The sequence below is a fragment of the Grus americana genome, chromosome 3 (assembly GCF_028858705.1).
Source record: "Grus americana isolate bGruAme1 chromosome 3, bGruAme1.mat, whole genome shotgun sequence".
Taxonomy (NCBI): Eukaryota; Metazoa; Chordata; class Aves; order Gruiformes; family Gruidae; genus Grus; species Grus americana.
In genome coordinates, this window is record NC_072854.1 from 86,501,757 (window position 1) to 86,529,755 (window position 27,999).

At 37.8% G+C, this 27,999-nt stretch overlaps 1 protein-coding gene across 4 annotated transcripts in view; it reads right to left on the reverse strand.

Annotated features, from left to right (window-relative positions):
- AKT3 (AKT serine/threonine kinase 3) overlaps positions 1–27,999 on the reverse strand; it is a 187,266-nt gene that overhangs the window by 71,410 nt on the left and 87,857 nt on the right. For all 4 annotated transcript variants that reach the window (XR_008576244.1, XM_054819198.1, XM_054819200.1 and 1 more), the window contains 5 exons: positions 19,682–19,793; positions 16,186–16,330; positions 11,438–11,569; positions 7,843–7,908; positions 6,138–6,206 (listed from right to left, as the gene is read on the reverse strand). Coding sequence is in view for 3 of the 4 variants with exons in the window: in XM_054819198.1 (XP_054675173.1) it covers positions 6,138–6,206; positions 7,843–7,908; positions 11,438–11,569; positions 16,186–16,330; positions 19,682–19,793 (524 nt within the window). In the remaining variant the exon portion in view is untranslated. The remainder of the gene's footprint in view (positions 1–6,137; positions 6,207–7,842; positions 7,909–11,437; positions 11,570–16,185; positions 16,331–19,681; positions 19,794–27,999) is intronic.

Sequence of the window (27,999 nt, forward strand, 5' to 3'; positions counted from 1 at the left end):
ACAAGCTCCCAACTAAGCTGATCCTTTTGGCAGCATGTATTTGTACCAGCAGAGACTCCACAGCAAACAGAAACTGCAGTACAATTTAAAGAGAGTATTTCATCTTTTGTTCATTGTATCTGCACTCCCATTTCAATTTCTTTTTGAATTCTCATGACACCTTGTATAAAAATGGAATACCTGCCTGACAAAGAGGTATTTCAATTGCTCCTGCTGCTGTTTCCCTGCCTGAGCCCGGATCCCCGGTGGTGACATCAGCCCTCCCCATCGTAACCTGCATTCTGTACTGAGGACTGCTTAATTGCCAACGCAAACAGAGGAGCCATACGGACTAAGCGACTAAGTCTACCTTCAGGAAGCGCCTCACACATATTAGAAAACTGGGGAAAGAAGACCTGTATTTCTCAGTCTGTGGGGTCTTTTTTTCTTTTGCAAGATTTAAATAGGAAAAGAATAGCGCTAAGCAGATCTTCATCCGAATAAAGCAAAATGCTAAATTTATGTAATTTATGTATTAATGTCTGGTTTGTAGTCTCTTTCATAAAGAATGAGCTAACGTCACTCATTTTTAGGAGTTTTGTTTGTTTTGATGGACTCGATGTAATTCAAAATGAAGTCCAACTTTCAGATCACTTTTTAACGTGTACAAATAGCAAACACACTCCAACTTTCAGATCACTTTTTAACGTGTACAAATAGCAAACACACTCCACAAATTTATAATATAACCTCCAGTCAGCCCTACATTCGTATCTATGCAAAAGGACTATTGCAATTTTCTGCATGAGAGGCTAATCCAGAAGCTGAGCAGCAAAGACTTAGAGTTTTCTAAAACCTCAGCATACTTGTCAGCAACAGATGTATTAGTTTCTATAAAAAAAAAAAAAAAAAAGTGTCCCAATTTGAATCTGAGAGTTGATAATCTGACAAGCTAACATAACTAAAGTTTATTTTCTTTAGTGTTTATTTCCAACAAAATATTCTTTATATTCATTCAAAATACTAACTTCAGGGTAAAATGACCAGCTAGAAACAACTAGCAACAGTTCTGTTTGCCAAAGAGACTGAGTTCCCAAGTCAGTTTTATTTGAACGTTATATATGACACTACAGTCACTCTTCCAAAGCATTCTTCATATTATAGCACCTAGCAGAGTTGTCATCAAACCATACATGCTAGTTTTGAATGAAGAATGTACATTTAGATATAAAAATGCATGTTAAAAGTGAATTCATACTCAGATATATGCAAAAGATACTAAAGCAAACTTTAGAATAGAAAAATCTAATTCAGTGAGATTACAGCATTATTTTCAGCTAATTATTTAGTTGGTTCATTATTTTGGAATAATTACGCCACCAGTCTCTATTTACAATTGTCAGAACATGAAGATTAGATTTATTAAGTCAGAGAAGAAAAGAAGAAATCTGATGGAAGGTTATGAAAAAAGCTTCCAACGTTTGCACTATTTATTGATTTACAGTTATTAAATATGTGCTATAAAGTCATTGGAATTGCAATAGAAATAGCTTTGGCACAAAGTCAGTCATTCTGCACATAACATTTTTGATGGCATACATGAGGGTGCTATAGTTACAGTGAGGATTGGAGCTATAAATTTCCTGGTATGCCTTTATTTAAAAACTGAACAACAATGTTGCCACGGGTTTTTTTTCCTAATAAAATATTTTAATGGGAAAATTGTAACAAATAAAACCAAAGATCAAACATAAAAGTATATTCAACTCCAGATCCAAGCATGCCAAATATATAAAAAAACCATATCAACCGATATGTTTAACTTCTACACATGCTAGCGACCCATTTAGCATGTTGAAAGTTGTATGACTGGCTCTTGCTGTTGTACACTGGGTTTGCTCAGCTCTGCAGTTAAACACATTTCATATTTAACTGTTGATTTGACTCTTTCGCAAAGCATTTGCAGTAGCAGCCTTGAAATTTTGAATTATTTGTTTATTGTTTCAGACTTTATACCACTTCTAGGCACACTCTATACTCAAAGAAATATAGCACCCTTATCTTGGACGACCGTAATTTTAGGCTAAGGAACATTCATTTACTTAAAGTTAAAGGAAAACAAAACAGGACACAACAGAGAAAATCAACAAAGCTTACAACAATATTATTTTTCATTAGGTATGTTGTAAATCCTCTTTTTTTTTTCTAGACAGTAGACACTTGTTCGATTACAACAAACCATTTAGTTCTCTCTTGCTTAAAGAATTGAAGTAAGAGCTGTGGGGAAAAAAAAAAGCCAAGTGGAACACAGATTCAGAATTCTGGTGTGGATAAACCATCTGAACAAATTTTAGAGTCTAATTTTATTATACAGATAATTACCAATTAAGTTTGTTACATAGTACGGAATTTGGAATTATCTTGAAAGTGCAAAGCAAAGAAGTTAATCAACTTATTAGTCAGCTGAATCAGTGTACTCTGCAGAGTAATGCATGTAATAGATTTCATTCCTAAAGCTTTTCAGCCTTTAAAGCAAAATACTAGAAATAAAAAATGGGAAACATACACTCCAAAAGTATTGCCTAGCAATAAAGAGTCATTCTTAGAATATAATTTTTTATACTACAGTTTACACCATTCTGTATGGCCTGGAAGTTGGGGGAACACTGTAACGTGCTACTAACCTACTGCAATCACATAGGACTCAAAATTACATGGGTTACAAAAGGAAGAGTAGGCAAATCAGTACTAGCAGGAAAACCATCAATACAGCCTTACACATTTTTTCAAAATCCTGATAGGAGGACAGCAAAATATGTACAAAATTGAAGGGGTTTTCTTTTCTTTAAAGTAGGCCTGTTTTCATCTGTAAGTACTGATAGTTTTACTTATTAAAAAATATTTACATTACTATCCTATATTTTGAACCAAAGTAAAGAACACAGTTTATCATGCAATACTGCATGTACTTTTTTACCACACACTCATAAAATATGACACTTCAAAGTCTTGATAATGGAATTTGGTCATCTCAACTAAGCCAGATGAATATTTTTTTTCTGAGATCAAATTTCAATGTCTTAATGCTACTTTAATATAATTCCTTCAGTATAGCGAAGGTATTGAGAAGTAATCACAATGTTAGAAGTATCTTTCCAGCTCTGCAACATAGTTTACGATCATTGCTAAACGTTTCATCCACAGAGTCTAACAGCTACACTAAAAAAAGAAAAAGTTGAGCTTTCAGCCCACAACAAAGATTTCAAGATTGGGCCCTAAGCAGCAGAAAATTAACTGTAAAAGTTGTCAGTATAAGAAAATTAACATATTCAATATTGCTATCGGAATAATTTGCTTGCAAATATCCTCTAATGATTTGTTGTAATATATTTAGCTCCTTGTCTTTTTTTTTTTTTTAAGGAAGTCAAGTGAACTCAAAATTCAATACGGTAATACTTTGTACATTGTAAAACTGATGCAGTTGTTATAACGTGTTCCCTTATTAACTGAGCCTAACTAATTTGAAGTTACATAGGCAAGGTAAAGCAAAGATAAATTGTTACTATTCTGGTGAGATATTAAATTCAACACAGATCTAGATTTTTAACAGGTATAGAAGATTCTTGTTTAGGAACATTTTAACACAATTTCTTCTCCTCCAGAATGAAATTCAGTGACCCCTTTCTTGACCGTTTTCCTTCCTAACCACAGGAAGAAGAACTGAAGACTCCTAGTACTGACTACACTTTTTAGTACTGCAGTAGGGCGGAAGCCTAAATTGTGGCATTTTCTGGCTTTCACCTGGGTGAGAGTCAAGAATACGCATACAAATTTCAGAAACTCCTTCATTCGGAGGACTGTTTAGGTAATGTTTTCCTGAAAGACATAACCAAGAAAATTCACAAGCAATTGACTCAGGCACAAGTGTTTAACTAAAAAGAAATCTGTGAATCTAAAGGAATGTTAAACAGAAACACACTGAAGGTAGTACAGCTCTGGAGAGAACCAAAAGCAACATGGTACTGCTACAGTCAATTTCCCATGGGAAGGTTATAATTAAAAGATGAATTTTCAACACCTTCAAGAGTGAGAAACCATTGTAAGGAAATGAAACTTCCTTGGAATACGAAGAGAATAGTAGAGGTAAGCAGCAAAAGAAAAAAGTCTGTGCCCCACGTAGGAGATAAGCTTACAAATGGCTAAAATGCTGGGTAAACTTTGTGCGACTTACTTTCAGTAGTTCTGAGTTAGTAACAAGGCTATTTTTACAAATATGAGGTCCTTTGCATTTCTTAGTAGACAGTGATTAAAGTCTGAAATTCACAGGAAAGCTTGGTAAGATTCAAGATTTTCCTATTAAAAGCATGTCCAACTTACTAATTCAGATCTCTAGTCAAAGAGAAGCACATAAGCAAACCAAGAGTTTCTTCAAAGCAAACCGCCTGCTCTGAAAGACCATTATTTCCCACTGTGGCAAAAATTCACACTGAATTAGAGAACCATCAGCAAAGAACATGAGCAACACTGACAAAGAACAGCATCATACGTGGGAAAAAAGCAACCCAGTGTTGGCAAAGTACACTGCAATCACTCAACTCCCCGTAAGCAAAAGCAGGCTGCTACCAAGAAACCCATGACGCAAGACGTTTGCAGCGGTGCCGCAAAGGTGCCAGCCAATGCAGAGGAATGCAGGATACAAGCCTGATCAAAATGCAGTGTCAGAGCATCCTCAGTCTTAAGAAAGGAGTTGAAAATACTCTCTGTGGCCTCTGTTCTGCATTCAAACAGGACAGAACGGTATCTTCCAAAAAGATGGGTATCTAAATGACAGGCCCATGTTAAAAGCGTACTTTCAAAGTGCATCCCCCAGGGTTACAGAAATGCAGTAAGGTCTTACACCCAGAAAACTAAGAAGAATTGGCTAGTATATAAGGGATCACTTTTAAACCTCATTGCAGATAGCACTGACTTAATACTGGTGATGTCAGCTCAATGCCAAATAAGCCAGCTGACTGTCCAAGAGAAGGCTGTTAGCCCATCGCCGCTGAGGGAGATTTTTGTGCCTAGTTCACCAGGCCAAAACGGTTCAACACCTGCGATGCCCAGAACTGGGTTTACACACACTGCGCTAAACACGTGAGAACCCTCTAGCACCACGTTTAGCCACGGCTGGCGGAGGACGGCCATGGACCAGTTAGGATGTAAACGGGCCTCAGACTGGGCCCAGCAATCGCCAGAGCGATGAATGCACGACAAGCGCTTTGGGGGTGCTCCGGCATTACGATTATAGTTGAAGACAGTTTAATTGTAGCAGAACACAGCAAAAGAATAATGCAAAACACAGTATCAAGCTGCAACAATTCCTGAATGAAGAAACTGGTTTCTGATAAAAAAAAAAAAGCTAGTGGAAACACTTCGTCCTTTAACGTTATAATGCAGCATATAGTAGACAAAGTAAGGAAAAACCCCTGGTTCATGTTATAACAAGATACAGTCTGAATAGCAAAGAGCACCTAAAAGGCAGATAAAAGCCCTCTTCTTAGATTGCAATTCTCTTTAATTCCGTTTGAGAGGTACAGTTTTTGATATTCCATTCTTCAGTAAACAGCTGGAGGACAGTAACGGCTGAAAGGCTAATGACATTACAACAAGTTTAGCACTTAAGTTGGAATTTCCAGAGTACACAGCAAGTGAAGGGGACTGAAGTTAAGGAAAAATATGAACGCTCTACTCTTTTCTCATAGGTATTTCCAACAGCTATAAGCAAAGAAGAGAGCACATATCTCACATTTCAGGGAAAAAGCAAGACTAGTCAAGATTATTTTTGCTTGTTTGCACTAGATTATGACCATTTCATGCCAGAACATGCTATAATATGCTTGAAGAAAAAACAGTAAGCAAGCTACTTGTAATTATTTCTCTACCATGAAATTATCTTTCAAGATACAACAGTCTAATTTTTCAAGAATTTTTGACAGCATAGTTATAATACACGTCTGCATTTTTTTTAATAAAACAATTTTAAAAACAAACGAAAAACCCAACCCAAACTCCAAAGATACTAGAAAGCAAAAAAGGCAAGAAAAATTACATCATTTAAAGTGTAACCCAGTGACAGTGTTACTATTACAAGTGCAGAACATCCTTTTTAAACTTACCTCTCCTCCGTTAACATACTCCATCACAAAACACAAACGATCCTTTGTCTGGAAGGAATATTTCAAGGACTTGCAAAGAAAACAGCAAAACCAAACCAGTTATCATCTTATATTAAACAAATTTCTTGCACTTAAACTGTAATAAAATTTAATTTTATTCTCTTAAGCAGACAATTCTGACTTTCAGAGTAATTAAAAGTGTAACTTCCTATCTGGAGCTTGAGATGAATTAACACAAGAACATTCATGTCTTCCCTCATCTCTGCCACGTGGCCACTGATATGAAAACAGCATGCTTATTGCAATAAAATACTAAACAGTTACTAAAATACACAATTTTCTACTGCATTTCTTACTGCCATACATGGTACACCAACTATTCTCATTCATCGTATTTTCCGATGTCCACTTCCACAATGTCCATGAAGACAGAGATTACCATGCTCTTCTTAATTTCTCCCAAATAAAATCTTAAAAGTGATCTTAACCTCCAGCCTGCTTTCATTTCCAAAGCAAGGACTCTCCAGTTTCACATACTATGCAATGCTAAAAACAGAGTGCCAAATGAATATATTTATTTACATATCATTTTAAAATTGTAACAAATGGTATAATCTTAACAAAAAAATTTGGCTTATCAATGTTGAATTGATTTTCCTTGGGAAAAACGATACCAAAGAAAATCCACAGATGCAGGCTTGGCCTAAAATAAATGAAATGCAGTAGAACTACATGTAACAAAATCATAAGGAGTCTCATGTGACTTAAATACTGCATGTCTTCTTAAAATATTTGCTTAATAATATCAGAAAGATATAAAGATACAACTACAGTGACATTGCATGATTTGATTGGAATTACACCTACTCCTGCTTACCTTTACAATCTAATTTAATAAACTTTTGGAGATCTCATTTCTCTTGACTGAATTTCCAAGAATATTGTGGCCAAGCAATGTAAATGCAATCCTCTGCTTTCTAACGGGTTTGTTTATGATTTTCTAAATAGGAAAGCTTCCACGTTGTACTTTGATATTTTAATACAAAAAGCAAAATAATTTTTCCCTATCTTAAAATACATGTTAATTATCTTTTGAAATCAATGAAAAGATTTTCTAATATATTCTCATAAGAGAAGAATCAGAATTACTTCTACAGAAGAAAGTCAGTTGTAAAATTAGAACTATTAATCATAACTTGTCCTGAATCTCAAAATTTTCATCTTCTTTTCAATATTCTCCTTCTATAAATATTAGCCATATGAAGACAAAGATATTGAAGTAGTGGGGGTTGACTTTTATTGCTCCATGGGCTACTTATGTTGAACAAATAGTTATTTTTTTCATTTTATTGAATTCTTAATTAAGTTTTCTTAGTAAAAATTACTTACTTGACACTATGTGAAATCAACAACTTTTATTAAAAAAGTGTTCATATACAAAAATTGCACAAGAGTTACATTCTACAATTAAATTTGCTTTCAGTGCAGTTAAGCTTTACAAAATTATTAGAAACTTTCTTTCTGAACTCTTAAATACATATTCTGATAAAGGATATCATAAGCACCAGATAGCTACTGTTTGTTTACAACTCATCATGAGAAAGACTTCAAAATTTGTTTGTAAATTATGTTCATAATGGAACACCCATCATGTTGAAAATTAAGTACTTTAATTATGTACTTAAAACTAATTCCTGATACTTACTGTTAAAAAAGGGTGTCTGGTGTTTTTCAATACTCTGCTTTCTGTAAGCGTATGAGCCACTTCATCCTGAGAAATAAAGTAGGTCTGAATTAATATATAAAATTGTTATTTGATTAATTATGAGGAAAAAGTCAACACCTCTGAAAAGAGAAATCTGCAGTAAAGTTTTGGAAAATTAATGAACCTGAAAGAAACACAAAAAGTAATTCATGTTTTTTGAGAAAAGATTTTAAAGTAAATTTAAGTTTGGCAAAATGCAATTTAACATATTATGTTTTATTTTATTTTCCTTATTTTCTTGCTTTAAAATGAAGTCTTTATCTACAACGCAGTGAAGGAAGAAATGATAATATTGGCTTTGATAGTTTAAAAATATAGTCATCACAGCTTCACAGTTCTGGTATGAATCATCTGAGCATATCTACAGAGAGACTGAATCAACTGGCAAGAAACATCCACAGGTAGTAACTGACAGGCGGAGAGTAGGGGGGAGAGGATGGCAGGAAGAGCGCTCACCCTGCACTACAATGGCGAGCAGCTCCTAAGGACTGCAGAGAAAAGCAGGGATTTAGGAGGTTCCTATTAGGAATACACAGGCATTTTATGCAATCCTGCCTGAATACATGCTGTAAATCCCCCTCCCCAGGCTGCCAGGGGACAAACCTAAAAAGCCTGAGAGCCACCGGGGTGGTTTAGCCATTTTCTGTAGGGCTAAGCTACCACCGAATATTCTATAGTACAGAATTGAAGACTAACTTAGCGCGACTCAAACTCCAGCCATACTCCCGCAGAAGTAAATATATTTAGTCAGAGTATACTTTATTACTGCTACAAATAATACCAACATAACGTTATTGTACTGCACATGCTTATCAGGCTGTGCTCTGAAGATAAGGTATTATTAAACTAGAAAGTAAACACAGATGTCAGGAGTTTTAAATTAGACTTTTAAAATTGTCAAAATAGGAAGTTCAACAACAACCACAACACAGTTAGCGGTAATAAATTATGATGCCATTTAGCTGAATAGCAGTGCAACACTCGGCGTATACACTGCAATCACATACAGGGGGAAAACTAAAAAACACTTCAAGGAGAAAAGCAAGCCTGAAGTTTTATTTATTTATTTTTAAAGCTCAGTGGTTTACCAGATAAGGGGCATAAAACCCTGGCAATGGCCAGTTTTTCTGGCATTGCCTCTGAAGTTTGTAATACTGGTAGCAATTCCCTGGTAAGTGTAATATTAATATGTCATGAAAATTTAGGATCAACAGATTTAGTCTGAACTGGGCAGATGCTATACAGCCTTCTAGATACAGCTGTCAATGCACCACTTTTCTGCTTCATATTATGCTGTTGCAGGTATGACCTTCTGTAGTGTACATTATATCATATTATAAGCTGAGCTGGGACTGCAGACCTATTCTACTTAGTGACCGTATCCTTAGCACGGACCTTCAGGGTTTAATGTTATTGATAAACCCCCATGCCATACTTACACATTGCCTGCGACAGACAGCTAAGTTCAGGCTCAAGTCTGCTTCTGTTTTTAGTTTGAGGAAGAGTGGAGAAACTGGTATTTGGTGACTTTGGGGAACAGAACATGATCACTTCACCTGTGAAGATCTAAGCATAGCCTATTTTTCATTCTTTCATCGGCTTCTTATCAATATACAGCCATACTATGGAAAACTTAGGACGATTGCCTTCAAAACAAAATTCCGGTTCTGAGGAAGAAAAATTTAAGAGACTGAGGTGCTCCCATTTTCATTACAGGATGAAAGGCATGTTTTCTCACACACTTAATCTTCTTGTTAAGATCAAGGCAGAAAAACAGACCCTGGCCTGCTTCAGGGAGTGCCAGGTTCTGCCCAATCTATCACTAAGCTATCTTTCTGTTTTCAGGTAAACAGATCAATGAACAGTTGCATCTCTGATATCTTCAAAATTTCTCTAGCTTTATACATACTTCTATGAACAAGAATTTTTGCTCAACAGAGAGAGGTAAAGTTATCCGAGAATCACTTTTAACCCTTCTAAAAATTCGGTGATATCGTAGCACCCAGCAAAGTAAAAGGGAAAACCCTAAAATTCAAAAACGTGGTTTTTATTTTATTGATACAAAGAAACAAGCCGAAATGCTCTGAAGGCTGGAAGGGTACAAACGAGCAGCAGCAGAACAGGAGCTCCTAGCAGTCCGACATAAGACTCCGCCGAGGACCTCCTGGGTGCCACGGGTGAGCAGAGCACTGGGGGAGGGCGTCAGGCTGAAGACTGGGGCACAGCATGCAGCACCCACATAGACTCTGAGACCCACAGGGCAACCCACAGAGATTGCTACCATTTATAGTCTTGCAAGGAAGGCCACCGAGGTGCTCCTTCCCATGCAGAATCAGGAGAACGCAGCTGCGATACCCTCTTTCCTTTCCGCATCTCCTGCCTATGAAGAAGCAAAGGGCACTCTCTGTTGCTGTTAGTCCAAATCCTGTACACGCTGACCAGCCCACCAGTGCGTGCGAGACAGCTGCTAAGGGCACGCAGAACTCACACGTCTGTCTCTTCTCTGCTGAAGACATAAATTTAAGTCTCTCCTCCTGCACCAGGGCTGGTTTTAATGAAACTCAAGGAAATATAATTGGTTTTGAGGTTTCTACTCCTCTATCAAATTTAATCAAAACTGATCAACACACTCAAAAGTTATTAGAAAGTGAGTGACAGATAGACAAATTAACATAGAGATAGGCTGCAAAACTCTGTAAGCCTTGTCTTCATAGGTCATTCAGAAAATTAGAAAAATCTGAAGGATATTTTACAATAAAATATACGTAAACCACAGTAGTTCCCATCCACATTCAGTTTTTACAAATACTGGTATTGTTAGCCTCAAGCATTGAAAATTCTCAGGCAGATCCACATCCCTCAAAAACCTCCTTACTTAGTAATTGGGATTATTTTTAATTGCGTCTCATGGTGATAGGAGCATGTAGGTTTCTCACTCTCAACTTGCTCTGTGCAAATGGGATTCAAAACTTTAGAATTGCTAGAAACAAAGCTCAGAGTAAATGACCTTCAAGTTTAAACTTAGTAAAATTATGACCAAGCACAAGTGCTAGTAACACTAAACTAATCAAGTTTAAGTGACTTGACAATGCCAGTTTAAAGCATGTCTTCAGACATCAGCTTCAGACTCTTCTTGTTCCTCAAAAACCGAAGAAGTGAAATTGTTAGTCCCATGCACATCTAACATACCAGGAAAAGAGCACAGGCCCATTAAATTAATTGCATTTATCTGAATAAACCTGCAGTTGACTTAGAAAAATTTTTGATGTAATATACGCTACAATGCACTGGTTCTTGCTTTAAACTTGGATTACCCCAGTGAACTCTCTCAATGCTTTATGACACTCTACATTATAAGACACAGGAAAAGGGCATGCAAAATGCTTTTTTTGGTAATCTTTTGTGTATCCTCTGAAGATACACACATATTTCTAGCAAATGCAGTTACCATCAAAAATCAAATACACCTTATAGAGTAGATATTGATTAGTCCATTAAGAAAATGACCCAATATTAAAACTATAACCTTCCTTACCTTTGCAATAATGACTTCTTTTTTCAAGATCTTCATAGCATAGTATTTCCCACTAGCCTTCTCTCGGACCAGGATAACTTTACCAAACGTGCCTTTGCCCAGTAGTTTTAAATAGTCAAAATCATTCATTGTCTATAAGGAGCAAAGAACAAGGATTAGCAAGACTTATGCTATCCAGTTCCAATATGCACCCAAGTGTGTCTGCATATAACCAAATGCTGTTACCAATATAATAAGAACAGCTTACAAAAATAGGTACACTTCTACAATTAAGTTCAAATAGTTAACTGTATCCTTAAATCACTAGGATATATTGTTCGATACTGTTAGTATAGTTCTCTAAAGTCAAGTAGTGCACAGTATACTACACACTTGCACACACCTATTTTTACAAAGCACACACAGAACAGTCTTAGTCTATACCAGCATTTCGTGAATGCTCCACACGTAAGAAAGCTCATCAACTCGCGTGTTACCAGGGACACAAGAACGTGGCATATCAGTAGGTTTTGCATAACACCAACCACTGCACTGATGGCTTTTTTGAAACATACATGATCCTCACTGCAATAATATACCAGTAAGACTCTACGACAGTCTTTGCATTAGAAGTAGATTTGTAAAAATTTGAATACAGATTACAATTACATGGTTTTTATATTAATCAATCTGGGTCTGAAAAGGAAGAGGTGGCAAGTGTGCCTCTTTCATATGACTCCTTTATAGTGACCATTCAAGTATCTAGTATCACATATTTTGCAGGTTAAACGTAGTACCTCCAAGAGCTGGTTGCACCAACAGACAATGTAAGTGCAACAGGTTTATCAGCACTGGAGTGTCACACAATGCAAGAGTATGACCAAGAATATGGTTGTGATCCAAATATTATGTGCCACTAGTACTTAACAGACTAAAGGTAAGACTTCTCACATATCACAGTCAGTACTTTGGAAAGTCAGATTATCTGCTTCGATAGTTCAATAATAACCATCATGCAAAAACAACTGCCTTTGTGCTAAAGCAGTGAAAATCGACCCAAAAAAAGTGAAAAATCCAAAATGCATTCAAAACACAATTCAGGCAGAAGATGAGTAATTCAGGGCAGAATGTTCCGTATCTTCAGTCATAAGCTATCACGTTCCCTGACAAAGAATGGCCAACAGCTTTATTGATAAAGAACACTAAGTTAGTGACTGTAACAACTTATCACTTCTACCACTGAAAAATTTATGGCATCATAAGCAGCCTCAAAGGGGTAACTTTTTCCTATACTTCTGATCTTCTTTGAGAGGCTGGATTTAGAGAGGGACCATCAGAGTCTGAATAAAATCAGCTCAGAAAAGCAGCCCTTTGCCCGCACACAGAAGGAGGATCTTGGCTCGACTGATCACAGACATGGGTTTGATGCTAAGGGCAGCAAGCCAGTCAAAATGAAAGACTCATTCGCTCAAAATTTGCTTACATCATGTTCATCAAAACAGTCATGAATCTAGCTGCAAGCTCAGTGAAAACAAGTTAAAAAATATATGTGTATTTATAAGAGGAAGGTAATAGCTTTGCAAGATTTTGAGCTGTGGCTTAACAGCAGGTTATGGTGGTAGTGCTAGTTCTAAGAATAAAGTCTCCTGATGCTCTCATTCTTCAGAACCTCAGCAGAAGGCTTAGAGATGATACGCAGTGCAGGGTAACTCAAAAAGTCTGCCAAAGAACACAAGACCTTGGGAGATAAAAACACAGATGCCATAGCTAAGGGTGTACTGAAAACTGGTGGAAAAATGGAAATACTTCCTAAACCTTAGGGATGTTGGTAAGCAAGTTTGGAGGCTCCTATAAGACTGGATTCTTTCTCCTTGATGATTTTCCCATCTTTTTCATTCCTACTGAACTCTGAGGATTGAATCTTTTTCCTCATTACGTTACTTTTTGGGTTCCTCTGAAAAATCTATTCTTTACTCATTCTGCACCCTGCAAAGCAAATTTGTAAACACAGGAAAAGCAGTGAAGCTACAGAAAACTGCTCTAACCAAAGAACCGTATGATGTTCAGCCTTCTGTAAAGCCTATTTACTCCCCCATGGATGATCTGTTCAAAAGAATAAACCCTACTACAGGTGCTGACAATTCCTACCAAGGAACTAATTTTTAAAAATTCCCAATTTGCACAAAGATTATGCCGCTTGGAGTTTTCATCTGACTTCATCAGGGAGAAACTCTACTTACAAGGAATAGTACAGCAAGAAATAAAAGCAGTTTGCAAAGAATTTCTAGTGCTCTGAATTTTACTGATGCTATTACTGTAAAACTTTAGTGGCACACTGACACCATATAAAAAATTGAGGGGAAAAAAAAAAGTGCTTTTGGTTCTTCCAGGTAATCTGTCCAGGGACATTGCTGTCGTGTCTGTTCAAATCAAGTTCCACATCCTAAAGACTGTTTTCTTTGTAAGCCTTTTGCTACCTTTTTAGAGAAGAACAGGCCCACTCCTCTCTGTCTTGTTTCTTAATCTGATTATGCTCTTCTACTCATATGTATACCATCTGGTGCATGCACAAGCAAAATTCACTGGGCTTAGATGTAAAATCAGGTGACAAAACAAGCTTGTAGGATACATTGTGCAAAACATCCCTGAAATGAAAAGAAATCCAGTACAAAAAAAAAAGCAATAAAAATGCATTAAATCATTATCACTGAAATGTTTCTGATTATATTAACAAGTACACAAGCTTAAACTGAAGCTTTTCAGAAACATTTCTACAAAACAGAAACAGTTCTAAATATATGTATTTTCCCAATTTCAATTAACATTGAGGGAGTGACAACTCCCTGTCATTATGGTCATTTAATATTTTTGATTCTGAGAACCTTTTGCTAAAGTCTTCCAACAGTCAGAAATCTGCAGTGGGGTTTTGAGTTTTGGCAAAAAAATACCCTTGCTGTCATCAGTATGCTCTTCACTGACTACAAAAACTCCATTCTGCTCTATTATTAGGTGCTGAATATCACCATTTTTCATTTCACCTTTGTTTTGTAGAGTTTGCTTTTGGCTTCTTGTCAAAGCTGCTAAATATTCTGCAGCACTGCACATGCACTGTCCCAGCATCTTATTTCAGCATTTCTTAAAGCGTGAGCAGCCAGACAGAAACAAAACTGATCTTCCTCCTCCTCCTGTTCCCACAACCCCTTTTGTTGCATGGGAAAATGCACTGCACTGTGAACAAGGAAAGCATACATTCCAGATAAACTACTTACATTAAACAGCATTAATTCTGACACCTTGAAAATGCTTGTTGTTATACAGTGGTTTTGTACTCCGCTAAGAGGATACGCAGGCTTGGAACAGTGTTGAGATCTTTAACAGAGCAAACCCAAATCCCTTGCACACAATCGCACCGCCTCTCAGAAAGACTGACACACCTCGAACACTGCCTCTGTCTTGCTGTCACTTATCATGTCTTACCCTGGAGCAGAATCATGAAACATCTATGCTGCAAGGCTAAAAGTTCAATGTCAACTTGACAATGTACAATGAGAGTATTGTTACAGCTGTATATAATTAGTTTTTACCTTTTGCTATAGCTGAAAAAGGTTAGAAAATTGCATACAATGAAACAACATGAAAGAACCATGTTTGCACCGCAAACTCAAGTTCTCAAAAGGTAGGACATGATAGAACTAAGATTTCCTATGACACCTTTGTTATATTCACAAGGATATAGTTTTCAGCCACTGATTCTTCTATGATTCTTGCCTCACGTAGTGCTATGAACAAAACATGCTCTATGAGTAAAGGCACACGTTCACTATTTCTTTTCATTGTTCAGTACTCAAAGGCATTCAGTTACATTAGCTGTAAGACTATTTTGCTCTGTCAGCACACTTCCACTTAGTTTTCTACAGGTTTCACTCCTAGCTAGAAAGAATGAAGTCAGTCCTATAGAAACAGGTTATTATTTCTCATGTAATTTCAATGCATTTCTTGAGTCATGTCGATCCTGTACAGTAAATGAGAGACATCTGTTTGAATGATCCATTCTTCAAGAGTAGTCCGTAACTACAGAAACAGGACAAAATGGAAACACAAACTAATAAGCAAATTTTTGTGTGGCACTGAATGTTTAAAACATGCTCCTAGCTGTGTGTTTATCATGTTGACTCTGGAGATAAAACAAGTATGTTATAGCAAACAATGTACATATTCCTACTTACACCAAAAGCTGTGAAGAACTGCAAAAAAAAAAAAACCAAAACCCCAAACCCAAAACATTGTTTTCTCTTACTTCATTGAAAACTAAAGCAGAGTTATTTTCCCAGATAGCAAAATCCAAGGCCATTAAAAGCCAAATCCTGATAGCCTTTCTCATGCAAATTTTCTAATTTGTACTGGGTATTATTTGCATGAGAATGGGGGCAAATCTACTTGTCTAAAGAAAATATTTTATTACCATACTTCTAAAAGAGTAAACAAACAAAAAGGAAAAGATGAATATAATATTCAAACAAAAAGCAGAATGTTAACATGTGCCTGAACGGTTGAACTTTGTTTTTCAGAAGTGCTGTATCAGATAGCATAACAAATAAATAAAACTAAAGCAGTTCAGCTCTACTGAAATAAAACAAGTACTTTTATGTTTGTAATACACTGAAATTTATGTAGAAATACTATTCCCTGTATAGTGTTTTCCCCAACTAGACCGTTCTACAAAAGTTATTTGCCTATTAGTCTTGTCAGTTATTTTGTAATGTCATTACCTTTCTTTTATGATGGGTTGTTGAAGCGTCCATCTCTTCTTCTCCTATATTGTCTATCTGTGAAGTTGGACTACAGTTCATCCTCTCCTCTTCTTGCCTTTGAAGTCTGTCTGCTACAGCCTGGATTGCTTCTGTCCATTCTTCCCTATCATGAACAAGCCAACATCCCTATTAGAAACTCATAAAATACATCCAAATAAAAAGTTTATAATGTTTTTTACATGCTGCCCTGCTTCAATTTTCAATTCTCATGTTACACAGCAGAAGACTCGTGTAAATTAATCACTTCAATTTCCTTCCAAATTCTGCATTATGTTACAGGTGGTGAAGTTGACCAGCATCAAAAAGGATCACTGCACAGGTGATTTCAAGAATTACCAGTGTCTGATTTTGTAAATATTTTAATAGTGAAAACTTGAAAACACTTACTCCAGGTATAATACAGCTCAGAGCATAGAATGTCCTCTCCTATCCAATACTATCTGATAATAACTTGCTATTTTAAGAGACTTTTTGCTATTCCTCCTCCCTGCGAGACATTTTCACAGAAAACAAACAGGATTTATTAAACCACCCTGTGTGTTCAACTCTTTGTCTGTCTCCTCTTAAAACTCAACTTGTTGGCTAATTTCCAATTCCCCTGAGAAAGAGGCCCTCAAAGATAATTAAATTCCTACAAGCATCATAAAAACCAGCGGCCGCACAGAGGGATGGGCCCGATGAGGGTTTCCGTGGAGGGACAAGCAGGGTCAGCTGAGCCCACAGCTATTCTGCATGCTGGTTAACCAGCACAGGTACACCCGCCAGCCCATCAGCACGCCACAGCCCCACACCACGTGCAGTATCTGCTGCTTTTTGCTCCACCAGCAAGGTATACGGGACAAGTCTGGTGGTATCAGTGAAAGACAATAAAAAATGTTTCTATAAAGACATTAGCAACAAAAGGAGGGCTAAGGAGAATCTCCATCCTTTATTGGATGCAGGGGGAAACAGAGTGACAAAGGATGTGGGAAAGGATGAGGCACTTAATGCCTTCTTTGCCTCAGTCTTTAATAGTAAGACCAGTTGTTCTCCAGGTACCCAGCCCCCTGAGCTGGAAGACAGAGATCGGGAGCAGAATAAAGCCCCCATAATGCAAGGGGAAATGGTTAGCGACCTGCTACACCACTTCGACACACACAAGCCTATGGGACCAGATGGGATCCACCCAAGGGTACTGAGGAAGCTGGCGGAAGTGCTCACCAAACCACTTTCCATCATAGGTCAGCAGTCCTGGCTAACTGGGGAGGTCCCAGTTGAGTGGAGGTTAGAAAATCATAGAATCATAGAATCACAGAATGGTTTGGGTTGGAAGGGACCTCAAAGATCATCTAGTTCCAACCCCCCAGCTGCGGGCAGGGACACCCTCCACTAGACCACGTTGCCCAAAGCCTCATCCAACCCGGTCTTAAACACTTCCAGGGAGGGAGCACCCACGACCTCTCTGGGCAACCACTCTAACACTAAAGAATTTCCTTCTAACATCTAATCTAAATCGACCCTCCTTCAGCTTAAAGCCATTACCCCTTGTCCTGTCACTACACTCCCTGATAAACAGTCCCTCCCCACCTTTCCTGTAGGCCCCTTCAGGTACTGGTAAGCCGCAATTAGATCTCCCCGGAGCCTTCTTTTCTCCAGGCTGAACAATCCCAACTCTCTCAGCCTGTCCTCATAGGAGAGGTGCTCCAGCCCTCCAGTCAGCTTCATGGCCCTCCTCTGGACTCGCTCCAACAGCTCCATGTCTCTCTTGTACTGGGGCCCCCAGAGCTGGATGCAGTACTCCAGGTGGGGTCTCACCAGAGCGGAGTAGAGGGGCAGGATGTGACCCCATCTACAAGAAGGGCTGGAAGGAGGAGCTGGGGAACTACAGGCCTGTCAGTCTGACCTCAGTGCTGGGGAAGGTTATGCAGCAGATCATCTGGAGTGCCATGATGCGGCATGTACAGGACAACCAGGTGATGAGGCCCAGTCAGCATGGGTTTATGAAAGGCAGGTCCTGCTTGACTGACCTGACCTCCTTCTATGACAAGGTGACCCGCTTAGTGGATGAGGAAAAGGCTGTGGATGTTGGCTACCTAGAGATTAGTAAAGCCTTTGATACTGTTTCCCCCAGCATTCTCCTGGAGAAACAAGCTGATCATGGCTTGGAGGGGCATATTCTTCACTGGGTAAAAATCTGGCTGGATGGCCAGGCCCAAAGAGTTGTGGTGAATGGAGTTAAATCCAGCTGGTGGCCAGTCACAAGTGGTGTTCCCCAGGGCTCAGTACTGGGGCCAGTTCTGTTCAATATCTTTATCAATGATCTGGACGAGGGGATCAAGCACATCCTCAGTCAGTTTGCAGACAGCACCAAGCTGGGCAGGAGTGTTGATCTGCTTGAGGGTAGGAAGGCTCTACAGAGGGATCTGGACAGGCTGGGTCAATGGGCCGAGGCCAATTGTATGAGGTTTAACAAGGCCAAGTGCCGGGTCCTGCACTTGCGTCACAGCAACCCCATGCAATGCTACAGGTGTGGGGAAGAGTGGCTGGAAAGCAGCCTTGCAGAAAAGGACCTGGGAGTGTTGGTCAACAGCCAGCTGAAGATGAGCTGGCAGCGTGCCCGGGGGCCAAGAAGGCCAGCAGCATCCTGGCTTGTATCAGGAATAGTGTGGCCAGCAGTACTAGGGAAGTGATTGTCCCCCTGAACACAGCGCTGGTGAGGCTGCACCTTGAGTACTGTGTTCAGTTTTGGGCCCCTCACTGCAAGAAAGACATTGAGGTGCTGGAGTGTGTCCAAAGAAGCTGGTGAAGGGTCTAGAGCACAAGTCTTACGAGGAGCGGCTGAGGGAACTGGGATTGTTTAGTCTGGAGAAAAGGAGGCTGAGGGGAGACCTTATTGCTCTCTACAGCTACCTGAAAAGAGGTTGTAGCCAGGTGGGTGTTGGTCTCTTCTCCCAAGTAACAAGAGATAGGGCATGAAGAAAGGGCCTCAGGTTGCATCAGGGGAGCTTTAGATTGGATATTAGGAAAAATTTCTTCACCAAAAGGGTTGTCAAGCATTGGCACAGGCTGCCCAGGGAAGTGGTGGAGTCACCATCTCTGGAGGTATTTAAAATATGTGTAGATGCAGTGCTTAGGGACATGGTTTCGTGGCTGGACTTGGCAGTGCTAGGTTAACAGCTGGACTTGATGATCTTAAAGGTCTTTTCCAACCTAAACGATTCTATGATTCTATATCATGACATAGTTTTGGCTTATTTGAACACACGCATCCCACCTACTCACAGGCAACTCTCACACTAGCTATGAGCTCAGATAATATTTTACAGAAGCTGACTTATAAATTCTTCAAATAACTGTTCAGATGTGCTCAGAATGTCACAGTTCCAAGTACTGATTGCTGTGCAGTCCCAGCAGAGACTGTGCCAAGGCTTCTGCATAAAGAACACAGAAAGCAAAACAAAAATAAAAACCTCACCGTTCCTCTGGAGTGTCTACGTGGAATGTCCGCTCTATGACAGTGGTCCACTGAAGACATCTGATAATGAATGTGTTTGGCTTTGGTCGCTCTGTTTTCATTAGCTGACATTCTAGAGAAATACATGACATTGCCTGTTTTATACATTGTCAGTTAACAGGTGAAGAGCAAATAAATTAGATAAAATACAAATAGCTTATGTATACCTATCCAGCACGTATAAGGAAATACAGAATGGCAATACAACCATGGGCTTGAACAAAAGCTAGCAGGTAATAATCATAAAATGAAGAAAGCAGTCAGAGGAATCGATGGAACTTGTATTGTTGCCCATATAAAGAGTGTGATCTCCATTTGCAAGCTAGGTCTGTGTTATGAGGGTAAGAAGAGTATTAGATCCCGGATTGCTCCAGTACGCCAAGGTAACAGCAGTAGCCACAGGCACATTTTTCCATCTGTACCTGGCAGGAGGAATATGACATTTTCCCATAGTGGTAACCATGCCACAATTACCCATGCTACTGTCACCTCAGGATTAGATTTATTGTAAACATATCTGAGAAAATTCAGATGTTGAAACTAGTCTGATTATTAAATATAGAATAACCCCCCACACACACACAGTGAGGCTGCACCAGGAAATCATCTAGTTCTCTTTGTACCCCAGGGCAGAAGCAGGTCTATCTATGCAATTTCTCGTATGTATTTCTCGAAACTCTTTACAATCCCTGAAAAGTAGTAATTTCAAAACCTCTGTAGGCAAACTATTTCATCCAACTAGAAGGAAATTATTTTTAGTTGGAAGACTTTTCCTAGCATTTAATGCAACTGTTCCTATAATTTAAACATATTGTTTCTTGCCCTATTGACTAATTTATCTTATCTTTTCAGCAGCTATCCCTTTTAGTCACTTGAACACTATTTTATCTCTCTTCAGTCTTCTCTGGCCTAAATCAATTCAACCAATCTGTCCTCACAGGTTGTGCTTTCAGATCCAAGATCTTCCTTGTCACACAATTCTAGGCATACAGTAGACTGCCTATTACTCCTTTGTCACAAGACCACAACACTGGCAATTCAGATAATGGTTCGGTGAGATTGTGTATTAGATTTTACGATGTAGCATACTGCACTAAACATTACATCTGCAAAACAATGACCTACCAGAAGCCTTTATTCATGCAGATATATTTAAACATTTTTGTGAAGTTAAGGTTATTCTGTCAAAAGTGTAATTTGTTTTCCTGCAGCTACCACAAAATAGACACAAACATCATATCTCATGGTCTGGAACGCTATCATTTGTTCAAAGCTGATCCAGATCAAATGTGTGATCTAAAATGATTGATCAGGTTCACAAATCAATCAATAATGAATATGGCAACAGAATTCCTGTTCACTTACGATCCACTGTAACTTCCTGTTGGTAGAGCTACCACCTACCAGTTGACCCACACCTTTTACTGAAGTAGTTGACTATTCTTTAGCATAAAACCTTGCACTTCCTCTTGGTGAATTATATTTATTCCAGATAACGTCAACACTTCATAAAAGTCATGTTATATGACATGTACCACTTCACAAGGCATGCTATTCTTTCACAGAAATAAATTATATTAGCTTGATGTATTTTTTCTTCACAGATTCAGGGTCCTGAAACCTCAACTATCATCCGCAATTTTACAGGAATATTTTAAATATTCTCCAAGAAACTGCATCAGACCCAGCAAATTTCTAAACACCCAACATACCCTCTATCCTGCTTTTGCTTTCTCTCTTATGTCTTTGTTGCCAGTGTTAATTGTACAAGATGCATACTCGTAGCTGACCTTCTGAAATGCAGCTGCATAGTGAAAATACTTTAAAGCAATTCTCTTTAATATTACTAGCTCATAACGAGCTTAAAGCCTTAGTCCAAGGCATTGATTTGTATGCCTGAACACCTAAACAATTTGGGACACTATTATCTAAGAAATGGCCACTGTCTCCATGATATAAAGCCACAGCAAATATCAGCAGACTTACTTATACTGGACCATCCTTAATACAGGCATGAAAGAACTGATATTAGGGGAGTCTTTGTGAGGACGCCTTGATTTAAGAACTTTCATGCATACTGCAATTTTTTCATTTGAAAAAGCAGAGGGTGTTTTTCTGCAGCTTAGCAGAACACCTCAGAAGCATGACACACACATGTATAAAAAACGAAAGAGGAATAAAGTAAATATTGCACTACGCAGGTGTGTATTCCTTGATGCACAAGCCTATATACTAACCATGCATCTATAAATTATTATGCAAGTTAGACTGCTCACTGGTCAAGGAGATGACATTATATTTCACAAACCTGCATATGGCATGGAGGCTCAGAAAAGAAATAGTAATTAAACCTCACTGCTTTTTTAAACTCAGTTAGGTCTTGGATGGGGTGAGAGCCATCCTCAATATTTAGAGGAAGGAGCTACAGCAGGATGGACACAGGAAGAGGGAATTTAACACAACAGCTGGAAAAGGAACAGAAGCAGATGATGGGAATGTGGGGAGCATGATGAAGTAGAGTTACTTAGGAAACTTAACCAGGCTTGTATCTGGGTGCAAATATTAACCATGAGATGAAAGAAACCCCCATCTTCAAGGACATGGTTGAAGTCCAAGTTATGATCATGATGACAGTGAGGCTAGGTTTAACAGAGTATTTGTTTTCTTAATTTCCTCAGCTGTAGCTCTAAGGAATGTGTCAGGTTACCTTCATAACACAAGAGACTAGAAGCATTGTCTGCTCTAAGATTATCTCATCTTACTCCTGACAAAACCATCCTCTCATCTTTAATCCTATCACACTTCAATCATGTAGGCTGAAATTTTCTTTGCTGGGTGTCTGCCTAAAGCTGCACACTGCTGGAAAATACTACTTCTTGGAGACGAGACTTAAAACTTGGCAAACCAAGACCTTTGATATCCTTTTAGTATTCTTTGAAAATGTAATGCATCTGGCCACACTACACGTGGGAGGGATAAGAGTGCACTGGGAGAAGGGTAAAATATTACAATAACAATTACTACAGCATAAAATCATTAAAAATCTATGCATGAGCATAATCCAGCATATATACACCTGCTACATGGAAAACTCATTCTCCTATATTCATAATGCCTCATCATATTCCTCAGACAATATGAAAAAGAAACTACCTCGCTAAGGCAAAATCCAATAGGGAAAGGTGGCATCCAGCAAGTTATTTACAGAAGAGATGTCAGGAACAAAAGACTAGGGAATACAGGGAGAAAAGTGGAAGTGGGACGGGAAAAAGATTGGAACCCGTGTGAGGAAGAAAAACTCGGGTGATAGCTGGAGTATAGCTAAACTAGAGTAGCTACTTTAGGAGAAGAAGGTAGAAGAAGCTGCCAGGGACAGAAAAGTGAGGTGACTGCATTAGGACAATCTGAAGGTAAAAAGGTACAGAGTCAAACCTGCAGAAAAGCCTGCACCAGTTAAAAAAGCACATCCTCTCCAGTGCCTGTAATGGAGCCGAAGATTTTGAATTTCACCATTCATTTGCTAATTCCAAATACACAGAAAAATGCATACGTTAAAATGGCATTAATTTAAGTTTGCCAACTCAAGCATGTAAAACTTGGAACTAACAGAATTAAGCCTGCCTATGTCCAAATGCTGTCTATAATATGGTCTTTACCTATATGTATACATAGTATACTATATATAATATAATGAATATATTATATATTCATAGGTACATTATGTAAATTCATATCTAATGTATTATTGGTACTATCTATATTAATTTTTTCAGACAGTCCTCAAAGTGATGATGTGCATTATTAACAAGGACAAAACATATGGATGCATATAGTAAGCTCTGTAACTACCAAAGAGTATTTACTCTCTGAGTTTTCATTACAGATGATTAACTAAATCAATTAAAGGTAATAAAAAATAGCTTAGCAATTGAAAATGGCACTGAAAACATTTAAAAATAAAAAAGCTACTTCACTATGCTACTGAAAAATAAAATCTAGCAAAATTTAATGAGCTTTTTTTAATATTCTGTTAAAAGTGGCTAAAGATTTAATTTCCTTGTGGAAGGTTAAAATTGAATATGTTTGTATCCTTCCCTTCTGAAGCAAAAAGAGTTTCAGAAAGAAGTGGAGGACCGATGCATTTCTAAAAGTGGTGTGCTACCCATTCTTCTCAAGTAGGTAAAAGTAACTGAAGTCTGCTGATATTTAGTACGCCCACATGCTTCATGTGCCGCAGTATACAAATGTATGGGATTAACAACCTTCCTGTCATGACTGCAACATGACTAAAAACTTGTTTGTGAATGTCTTTCACCTACAGCTAGAGAAAAAAAAAATCTATTAAGATGAATAAGTACTCTAATACACAGTTGCTGCTAATTACCAAAATATTTTTCTACTAATTACTGGAAAAAACGCAGTAGTTTTAGACAGAGAGAATAGTTTGGAAACTACAAAAGCACAGAAGAATGAGTGAAACTGGCTACTGAAAGCTGGCTCCGAATGCTCGAGTGATAGTTGGGTCATTACCAAGAGTAGAGAACACTCTACCATAATGTCTTCAAGTTTGCTACTATACATAAACACATGTAATTAAAGGGCTGAATCTCAACTCAAAACAGTTGGAAGTCTAAATTATCATTCAAAAAGATGAGTAAGCCAGTAAACAGACAGACTCAACTTTGTGTTCTTGTATGCTAGCCATCTACAACTTGGAATTACGTATTTTAATCCTAAAGCTTTCTGTCTTGCTGGGATTAAACATCGGTTATGAGAATTTTCCCCTTTAATATTAGAGGGGATGAAAAACCTTGGGGGAGAACACTTGTTCAAAACAGCAAAATACAAAACCGGTAACAGAAACCGACAGCTCCATTCCAACAAGTCTGTAGCGCTCATTTGGCCATTTTTGGATCTACACAGAAAATGGAAAAAATGAAATAAAACCAGTATAAAGAAATGCAATGGGTTCAAGTATTGAACTCTCTTTTTGAAACAAAAAGAGAGTGAAGTATATACCAGAGGTTAACTTTTGTCTCCATATCCACAAACAATCTGACAATTCTAAAATATTAGACTACCTTTTTCAAATAACCGTTACTATCTAAATTAAGTAGTTATGTTAGTTAAACTCTCCTGAGCAACTCTAACTACAAACTGTATTTCAAAACGTTCTGTTTACTTTACACCATTCTGAACCACAGATGACAAAGTTTGCTTGAAGCTGTAATTACTCTGCAAAGCTGGGAAGCCAATTAGAGGGCCTGAAACCTGCCAGTTCCAAAAAAAAAAAAGCACAGATCATCTGTTCAGATTTTATTAAAAAGTTTAAAGTTTTCATTCTATAACTTTAACCATATAATCACCAGTGTTCTTTTCCTAAATGCATTAATTCAGCATAAAAAATACAAAGAACACTAATACCATTTTATTATTTCATATATGGAAGCTTTCAACTTCAGCAGAATTTGTTAATATGCCTAGACAAGAATACTAAACATACAAGCAGCCATAAAAAATTGCACTAAAAAATGAACAAAGGTTGCATATTTCAGAAATTATTTCTAATACCGAGTTTTAGCACAAAAGATAACTTCCTGTGATTATCATATGATATAAAAGAAATAGTATCGAACCACTGCTTGCATTGTTTAGAATATATGCACTTTTAAATACATACAGAGTGCCATCTATATACAGCTATCTGTATCTATCTATGTATTTATTTGCATTACTATTTAACCTTGACTTCTTATTCTTCTTTTGGTCTTTTCTTCACAAGATAAATACTTTTGTCCCAACCCTTGCCTATTTAGTTGCTACTCCCATTTTTTCTTTCTCATGTCAAAATTTAATGAACACACTGCTTACAAATACCTTTTTCCATTATAGCTACTCTGCACTCCAAATCCACACTTTTCTCAGATGACCTTTTTTGTTAGACAAGTAGCAGCACTAATCCACCATTTTCATAACATTGAGACAGATACACGTGCTTTTGCTCATATACATATGGAAAGCCATGGCTTTTACATATACTTATAATTATATGTGCATACACACACCCCACACACACACCCTTAGCTTGGTCCTCTCTCAATTCACCCACTTGTTTAGCTACTCCCTATGGGAAACCCACTTCTCTGAGGCTTTCCAAAAGACTCTGTCCTTTCTTATTACATTTTATCTATGGGGAGTATGACCCTAAAAATAAGTTTGGTAACATAGAGATTATGTGAGTGATTTGATATCCCTTCTTTGGTCCCAACAAATGCAATTTTCCCCTAAAAATGTCATCCCCAAAAATGTCAAATAGATGATTTTTCTCTGTTGTCCCGTTGATCATACCACTCTTCCCTTTGCACTCCTCATTTCTTACCCAGCTCTGTCACATCAAATATAGGTAGCTTTTCAACATGGTCTGTGCCCACAGCCTACCCTCATCCTTGGTATCACTCTTTTTTCAGTATCAAAATACCACCCATCCTTCTCACCCTTCTACTGTTCCAATTTCAGCACCATTTCTCAAAAGCATTTCTAATTTCTCGCTGTTTGCCATACCGGTTCTCTTTTAAATCCTCCTTAAAACTCTCCTTCACCAAGTCTTAAAACACAGGAAGGAAGAAGGGAAGGAAGGAGGGAGAGAGAAAAGAAGGGAGAAGAGAGTAAAAATCTAACCTTGACAATGGATTAGTTGTTGATGTGTTGAGACCACTGCCTGTACTACAGGCTAATACTGTCTCATTGTTTTCTCATACTCCCCCCATCTGTTTGCATCCATCTGCTGTCTTTTGTTTTATATTTGGAATTTTAGTATTTTGGAGCAGGGACTGACTTTTTGTTCTGTATGGATAGAAATCCCACTTCTGTGGGGCTTGGCTCATGACAAGTACTTATATGTGCTTTGGTGATACCACAACATATATGACTGCATAATAAACACAAAAAACTTAATTATATTCCTTGAAGCTGAAAAAGATCACCCTTGATGTACTTCAGCATGCTGGAAAGTCTTTTATTTCCAACACTCCAAAAAGTACTGAAATAGCACCCATGTCTTTCTGTCATTACAACTAGTTTGCTAGTTGCCCCTTCGTGCAAAGAGCAAGAATGAAAATAGCAGAATTCTGCATCTTACTGTCGGGTTTTGCCTGGGGTTTAGTTTGTTTGCACAGAAGACAGTAAAATTATATATCCTTCTCTGTCTTTTATGCAAACACCTTAACTTTATTTATGCAACTGAGTGTATCACACCAGCATAAAAACTCTCAGACCTGGCTATAAACTTCAACTTTGACCTGCCATGCTCATACCAGGCCCTATTTAGATATAATTGGAAATCACAGTATGCTATACTGGTGTCTGAGAAAGCACTGCCCATTAAAATGGAAGGATGAAACCAAGGAACTCATTTTCATTTATGACCCAAGCCAACAACTGAATCCAAACTTCTAAGTCAAATGACAGTATACCAACTATACCATCTAGAAATCATTCATAAAGTAATATGAAACCCTCCCAAAGAAAATTACTGGTCAAGTTTTCCAGAAAACCTAAACATTTCCCCATCCAACACAGACAGTAATATTGGTTATACACATTAGATTTGAGTGCAAATTGCCATAGATGTATTTGCATATGCAGTACATTACACATACATTGACTGTTTCTCTGCACAAGTACTTTCAGTGTTGAATGAGCATTATTTATTCAATTGTGCCATTATTATTTTGGAATAAAATCTATACTGTAATTATAAGTATCTACAGTTACATGCTTATCTTTGTGCTCATGTCATCCAGTGTTGTGACAATTAAAAAACCTGGAACTTAAAACTTAAATCTCATTGAAAAGTTAATTGTGGAGTTGCACACAAGGTCATGTCTAATGCCAAAGTATTCAGATGCATAATTTAATCTCACTTAAAACATGCATATATATTTTCCTACCCATTTGAGTCTCTTCAGAATTCTTTATAGCCTTAACATCATTCCCCTGAAATCTTTCAGTTTCCATGTTTTGAAGACTTTAAAATCCCCAAAATAATAAAACCTTGTCTCCGGCCCACTGAAAGACTAAGACTAGGAAAAAGTAGCACAGCTTCCCCATTTAGACTAGTCAAGGTTCATCAATAATCATTTCTGCAGAGAAAAAGAAAATAAAGGAAAACATGTTATAAAATGTTACTTTCTCACAGTAACTGGAATTAGCTTTTTCTTTTCGAAGACAAGAAAAAGCATAGCTGTACCACAGAGTGCTTAGAAAGTACTATCTTTCAA